This window comes from Hipposideros armiger, unplaced genomic scaffold (assembly GCF_001890085.2).
Source record: "Hipposideros armiger isolate ML-2016 unplaced genomic scaffold, ASM189008v1 scaffold_419, whole genome shotgun sequence".
Classification (NCBI taxonomy): Eukaryota; Metazoa; Chordata; class Mammalia; order Chiroptera; family Hipposideridae; genus Hipposideros; species Hipposideros armiger.
Genome location: NW_017731769.1, coordinates 998,026 through 1,005,151, shown reverse-complemented (window position 1 = coordinate 1,005,151; position 7,126 = coordinate 998,026). Strand labels below are relative to the sequence as shown.

Genomic DNA, 7,126 nt, shown 5'->3' with positions numbered 1-7,126 from the left:
TTGAGCTGAGACCTGATGGAGTGAGGGAGAAAGCCAAGCAGATATCTGAGTGAAGAGCATTGCTGGCAGAGAGGCAGCGAGTGCAAAGGCCCTGGGGCAGGTGTGTATTTGTGTGTTTGAGGGCCACGTATGGTATACACCCCATACATGTTGTGTCTGAGGGCCATTTAGGAAGCCAGCGTATGTGGAGTTGGCTGGAGTTGGCTGGAGCTGCTTGAGCAAGTGGGGAAGTGGGTGTAGAGGGGCCAGAGAAGTGATGGGGACGGGGAACTAATCCTACAGAGTCCTTAGGCCACTGTAAGGACTCATGCTTTGGAGTGACATGGAAAACCATGGGAGGGTTTTTAGCCCATGGGTGACATGATCTCAAAGGGAATGTTCTGGCTGCTGGGTGGGGAAGAGACTGGGGTAGGGGTTGTTAAGAGCGGGTTCAGAGGACAGAGGGAGTCCAGTGAGAAGGCTGTGGTTGCCCTCTAGCTGAGTGCTGATGGCAGGGCTGGGCTTGGGAAGGGATGCTGTTTTAGACCAATGGGCCTGGACAGAGCAGAGACCTGAAGGCACACATAGAGCCATGTCAACATGTGCGTGAAGAGACTTCCGGAAGGAGGACACCGGTGGTGCAAAGGCCCTGGGGCCGGCCCAGCCAGGCCACCAGGGGACTGGAGCCGGCAGGAACCCGCATGAAAGACCAAGGAGGGAGGCGGCAGCCAGCGACGGCCGATTGCCTTACAAGGCGCCCTGCAGCGCTGTGGCCACCGCGTGCTCGGCCGCCAGCATTCAGCGGGAGCGCGCGCGGAGGGGGGCGGTGCCGGCCGGGCGCGGGCGGGGGGCTCCGCGCGGCGGCCACCGCGCGAGGCGACGCTGCAGCTTCCGCTCCAGGTCCGCATCAGGCGCTCCAGGGAGCGCGCGCGCGCGCGCGAGGGGCCGTGCGGGGTCCCGGGCCCCGGCCGCCACAGTCCCCGCGCGCCCCAGTGCACACCTGTCACGCCCGGCGCGTCCCCGGCTCACACGCGCGCGGCCCACGCAGCTCCGGACGCGGGAGGCCCAGGCTGCGGAGTTCCTACCGCCCCGTGGCGCCGAGGGGCGGTGCGCCTAGGCAGCCGCGTGGGTGGCCGAGGTGGTGGCAGGCGGCTGTGCGCGGCGGTCGCAGGTGCATCTCCGGCGGGTTGGTGGTGTGTGTGGAGTGTGCCTGTGGGCGCTGGGCCATGAGTGGCAGGTCTAGGCCTGGGGGCGAGGGGGCCCTCAGGGCGCTGTGGATGAGGGTGGGCCTGGAGGTGCCGGGGCGGAGGTGCACGGAGCCTTCTGGAAGGCGGCTGATCGTGACTGACTCGGTTGTGCGGCGACAGAGAGCCGTGTCTGGGGGCTGATCGCCGTCGGGGTGACAGGGTGGGGGGTGCCCGCCCGATCGCGGCCATGTATCTGGGAGGGGGAGGAGTGTATGCGCTGGCCTTGCTGGGTGTTGTCCACCTGGGAGTGCCGACCTGGGCAATGAGGGAGGGGCGAGATGGACCCGGGCTGAGGGAGGGTGTATGGGACCTTTTGGGACCTGTGTCCTGAGTGGGGTTGTTGCTGAGGGTGGCTGAGGCCCTGCGGGCCTGGGGTGGGGGACGGGGCTTCCCCTCACCCAGGGGGCCTCCCTCCACCTCTCCCTTGCCCCCCCCCCAGACATGTTGCTGCTCAAGAAACAGACGGAGGACATCAGCAGTGTCTATGAGATCCGGGAGAAGCTGGGCTCGTGAGTGTGTCAGTGAATGTGTGAGTGTGTATGTTTGAGTGTGTGTCAGGGAATATATGAGTATGTGTGTGTGTGGGGATGGGTGGCATGGGATGGACAGTGCCTCCCCATCTGCTTCAGCTAGGGGGCCCTTCCCTCTCCCCACTTCTGCTCTCTCTCTCTCCTCCTCCTCTTCACCTTTCCCCCTCCCTTCCTGCCTCCCCCTTGTCTTCATCTCTGTGGCAGGGGTGCATTCTCCGAGGTGGTGCTGGCTCAGGAGCGGGGCTCCTCACACCTTGTTGCTCTCAAGTGCATCCCTAAGAAGGCCCTTCGAGGCAAGGAGGCCCTGGTGGAGAATGAAATTGCGGTGCTCCGCAGGTACGCACCTGTCTGTGGCCAGGCTGTTGGCACTCAAGGGCTCAAGGCCTGCAGCAGGCTCACAGTGTCCTGGGGTGGAGCGCCCTGCCTCCTCCGTGTCCCCAGGAAGGCCTGGCCTGGGTCTCTGCTTTGCTGGATTGGGCAGGGGTGGCCTGTCGCGGGGAAGGGGGCAGAGGTGGGAGGAAGCTCTCCTAGGACCTGAGTCCAGTGGGGGCTGCAGCCCCCCATAAGGGCTTTTTTTTGCCATTGCAGGGTCAGCCACCCCAACATCGTGGCCCTGGAGGATGTCCACGAGAGCCCTTCCCACCTCTACCTGGCCATGGAGCTGTGAGGAAGGCAGGGGCGGACTGGGGGCTGGGCGGTGAGTGGGGGTCGAAGGGCCTGGGTCAACTGAGCCTCTGCTCCCCACAGGGTGACAGGGGGTGAGCTATTTGACCGCATCATGGAGCGTGGCTCCTACACAGAGAAGGATGCCAGCCACCTGGTCGGCCAGGTCCTCGGCGCTGTCTCCTACCTACACAGCTTGGGCATCGTGCACCGAGACCTCAAGGTGCCTGCCCTCCTGCCCACCTGCCCGGGCCTTACCCAGCCTCCCTGTGCACCAGGGTCTGGGGGACTTGAGGGAGCCCTGCCCCTGCAGTCTTCCCTGTCTCAGCCCAGGGGGCCACGCCAGGATTGACCTGGCGCTCCCTCTGGCTGCCCGTGTGTCACAGCCTGAAAATCTCCTATATGCCACGCCGTTCGAGGACTCCAAGATCATGGTCTCCGACTTTGGCCTCTCCAAAATCCAGGCTGGCAACATGCTGGGCACTGCCTGTGGGACCCCAGGTTATGTGGGTAAGTGAGGAGGGCTCCCTGAGGCTTGTTGGAGGCCAGGGGGCTGGGGGACCCTGTGGGAGCCGTGGTGCCAGGGGCAGGGCAGGCGGTGGGCCATCCCTGGGGTCAACTAGGCTGAGCCAGGCGGCACTGAAGGCTGGTGTGCGCGTGCGCGGGTGTGCGTCTGTCTGTCTCTGGCCCCCAGCCCCGGAGCTCTTGGAACAGAAACCCTACGGGAAGGCTGTAGATGTGTGGGCCCTGGGTGTCATCTCCTACATTCTGTGAGTGACCACCGGGAAGGCTCTTCTTCTGCCTGCCTGCCCCCTGCTGGGTTGGGGAGGGGTGGACAGCTGGGTGATTCATCTGTGGGTGCCAGGCTGTGTGGGTACCCCCCCTTCTACGACGAGAGCGACCCCGAACTCTTCAGCCAGATCCTGAGGGCCAGCTACGAGTTTGACTCCCCATTTTGGGATGACATCTCAGAATCAGGTGAACTTGAGGCCGGCCCTGAGCTCAAGGAGGGGAGGAGGGAGTGACAACAGGAGTGGGGGTGGGCTGGGCTGACCTGACCTCTCTGTTCCAGCCAAAGACTTCATCCGGCACCTTCTGGAGCGAGACCCCCAGAAGAGATTCACCTGCCAGCAGGCCTTACAGCATCTTTGGTGAGTGGAATTCCCGCCAAGATGTCCTGGGACCAGAGGGATGGACCACACCCTCAGAGACACCCCAACCCCCACTGACTCTCAGCCTCCCCCTAGGATCTCTGGGGATGCGGCCTTTGACAAGGACATCCTGGGCTCAGTCAGTGAGCAGATCCAGAAGAATTTTGCCCGGACCCACTGGAAGGTCAGTGTGGGGCGGGGCCCGTGAACCGGGTCAGTTCAAGGCTGCCCCCTCCCCCACCTGCCCCATCCTTCAGCCTCAAGGGATGGCCTGGGTCGCCAGTGGCCTCTGTGGTCCTCGAAGTGTTGGGGCCAGGGCATGACCTGACACTCCTTTCTCCCTGAAGCGAGCATTCAATGCCACCTCCTTCCTGCGCCACATCCGAAAGCTGGGGCAGAGCCCAGATGGTGAGGAGGCCTCAGAGCGGAAGATGGCCCGCCACAGCCACCCAGGCCTCCGGGCTGGCCAGCCCCCCAAGTGGTGATGCCCAGGTGTGTGTGGGTGGACCCTGCACCCCCTGGGAGGTGGCTCCTTGGTGAGCTTAGATGGTGGAGAGCCCCATGTGGCCAAGAGCAAAGTGGGGTGGGCCCCAGAGAGTAGAGGGCTAAGGGCAGACAGCATAGATGGAAGGAAGGAACCAGGGTTCGGGAAGAGAAGACGGGAGAGGAGCCAGCAGGGGTTGGTGACTTGGGGCATGGCAAGGACCCGCGAGGGGCCCAGTGCCCATTCCCAGTGGGCACTGCTGCTGAGAGCCTTGACTGGGAGCAGGGGTACAGGGCAGGCTGGGGTGCCTCCTGACTGTCCCCCTTCCCTGTGCGCTTCTCTCTCCCCCTCCCCCCTGGCAGATGCTGAGGCCGAGTGCACTGACCCCCCCCCCAGATTCCCTTCCTGTGGACCCTTTCCGTTCCCTCTCCCCATTCTCCATATCCCGGGGCTGGCCTCTGCTGGAGAGTTTGAGATGTGTGGGTGTGGCTCATGATACTAGGGTGGGAGTGGGGCACTCCTCAGGCTCTGCCCTCACCCAGGTGCTGGTGGGGCATGTCCACAGGGGCTCCTCTCCCTTGTTGCTGCCACAACCCCTCTAGAAGCTGAAGAGGCTCCAGGGGCTGTCCCTCCTGCACGATGTTCTGCGCTTTGCTGACTGTGGGTGGTCCAGCTTGTGTCGTGGCCCTCAATCCCCGCTCCTCCAGTTTTCCCCAAATCAATAAAGACAGACAGAGCAATGGGCCAGTGGTGAGCTGGAGGGAGGGGTAAGGGACAGGGATGGGGGACAAGTGTGGAGGGGATGGGTGTCACCTGTGGGAAAGAAACCAAGGACACAGAGCTACTGCCCATGGGACCCCACCACCAGACCTCACCCACTGCCACTCAAACTACTCCCTCCGATCATGGCAGACAAGCTCCGGGTTGTCCAAGAACTTCCTGTTCCTGTCCTACCCCCAAAATGCCAGCAAGAGGCAGACTAGCTGCCAGCTGTGTCACCCTAGAGGTCGGTCTGTCTGTGTGTGGCTCTGAGTGTTAGGCTGCCAGCAGAAGGGGATGGCAGGAGGCCCAATAGGGGCCAAAGTCTCCAGGCCCCCAGGGATGCAATGCAGTGCCCTACTGTGCAGGGCCAGGTTGGGAAGAGCTCACAGGCCAGTTGAGCCTGTAACCTGGAGGGCGACCAGAGTCCCCGGCTGTCTCCTCCAACCTCTCCCCACCCCCTCTTTCTGTAGTGGTGACCACACAGAGCATTTCCAGTGGGATCCTTCCTGTGTAGGAGGCTAGTGTCAGAGGGTGGAGGGGGAGCCCCTTGGCCAGGAGAGGGCGCCACCGTGACCTCAACCCCTGTGCTGTGCTGTGGCTTTGGAAGCCATGGACTCCAGGCCTGGGGGAACCCAGGCTGGTGTGAAGAGTGGCGGCTGGTCCTCTGGTCTGCATGGCCCCTGCCCCTTGAACTTCATTCTGGAGGGGCCCAAGCCTCTCTTGACCCTGCTAGGCCTTTCTCCTGTGCCCATCACGGGGAAACTCCTAGGGCCACTCCTCATCCCCAGCCAGAGCAGAGGGAGCACCCTCAGAATTTTGCATGAGCTGGCCACCCCTTCCTCCCTACTGTGACCCGTGCTGCTGCTGCCCCCTGACAGCTCCCGTCATGAAGTGTGATGGAGAAGAACCTTCTCCTTGTCAACCTTTGGTACCTAAAGAGGGGCAGTGAGACCCAAAGCAGGGCTGGCCTGGGTCTTGGGGGTTGAGGACTGGATCAGGGTTTGGAGTTGGAGCCAGGGGACCTGGTTCCACTGAGGAGAGCAGCCAGTGCACAGCACGCCTCTGGATACCTGGGGACAGACAGGGCCCAGGGTGGGCATGTCCGCCTGCTGGTTCCCAGGCCCATAAGCCCCTCTGTGTCCTTCTCCCAGCATCCATCCACCCCTTCCTGCTCCACATTGCCCCATGCGCACACCCCACAGGCCCCTGAGCCTGGGGCAAGTCTGGAGGGGAGCGGGCAGCTTTCTCCTCTGTCCCCCACGGCCACTTCTGGGTCATCCTTTGCTCCAGGCTTTGGGGTCACAGAATCCAGGGGACCTCAGGCAGCCAGCTCCATGGCCAGGTCTCAACAACTTGGCCTCCTCACCTCCAACCACCCGTCTTATCTTCCCTTAGCCCCACCACTTGGGGCCTTGTCATTATCTCCTGTCCCGCCACCTTGGACATCTTCACCAGTGTCCTTTTGCTGGCTCCCTTTCCCTTCTTTTCAGTTATTCACATTGGACCCTGCGACACCGACTCATTCTTGTTTTGTCTGTCAAATATTGACTGGGCTTCTACTCTGTGCTGGGTGCTGGGCCTGCCACCCAAGGTGCCTTCCCTCGTGGAGGAGGCTGTGTGGTGGACAGGGGGGGGTTACTCCGGGGATAGGAAGGGACTGCGTGGGAAAAGCAGCATGCTGGCTGCTCAGAATGCCCAGAGCAGGAGCGTCCTATCCAGCCCTTCCAGAAGGAATCACACTTGTTCAGAGAGGGCCTGCTCTTCCAGCCCAGGCCTGAGACCAGATCATTGCTGCAGAGTCGGGGCCTCAGCTCCCGCTGCCTTGACACAGGGTGCAGTTTGGCTTCTGGCCAGAAGGCGGCACCATGGTTACATCCATCAGCCACCCTGTTCCTTCAGCACCTGGGGCAGCTGCCCCAAACCATTCCTCTCCCCCACCGCCGCCCCTCTGCCCGAAATCCTGCCCCAGGAAAAGTCCTCACTTGGGAGAGAGGTCCTGCCCTGCCCATCTGGGACCTGGGAGAAAGCGGGACCCCCAGGTCAGGCAGAGGCAGTACCCTTCCTTCATCCCTCTGAGCCCTTCTCATCTGAGGGGGCAGTTTGTGCCAGGAAAGCTTTGGCTTAGCTAGGCTGTGGGATGCAGCCTGGGAGAGAGGACTGGGTCATTCAAAGGCAAGAGATGGGAGGATGGAGAGGGAGCTGGGGGTGGGTGCCGTGAGAGCATTTCCTGCTCAGGGGACAACAGGTGCTCAGGCTGGATGCTGGAGGGACCAGAGCCTGGCAGGGTAAGTGGCGAGCTGCTGGAGGGGT

General features: G+C 62.7%; 1 protein-coding gene across 5 annotated transcripts; it reads left to right on the top strand.

Annotated features, from left to right (window-relative positions):
* Window positions 1–816: 816 nt before the first annotated feature.
* PNCK (pregnancy up-regulated nonubiquitous CaM kinase) lies at window positions 817–4,794 on the top strand. Of its 5 annotated transcripts, none has more exons than XM_019664285.1 (12): window positions 817–1,150; window positions 1,666–1,735; window positions 1,961–2,092; window positions 2,345–2,419; window positions 2,504–2,642; window positions 2,806–2,929; window positions 3,114–3,189; window positions 3,285–3,397; window positions 3,492–3,570; window positions 3,667–3,754; window positions 3,918–4,062; window positions 4,620–4,794. In XM_019664285.1, the coding sequence occupies exons 2-11, from the start codon at window positions 1,668–1,670 to the stop codon at window positions 4,053–4,055; spliced, it is 1,032 nt and encodes a 343-aa protein (XP_019519830.1). In that variant the 5' UTR covers window positions 817–1,150; window positions 1,666–1,667; the 3' UTR covers window positions 4,056–4,062; window positions 4,620–4,794. The 5 variants fall into 5 exon arrangements, with proteins under 5 accessions (XP_019519830.1, XP_019519831.1, XP_019519828.1 ...); XM_019664286.1 differs by having other exon boundaries at window positions 4,597–4,794; XM_019664283.1 differs by having other exon boundaries at window positions 817–1,165; window positions 4,417–4,794.
* Window positions 4,795–7,126: the final 2,332 nt, after the last annotated feature.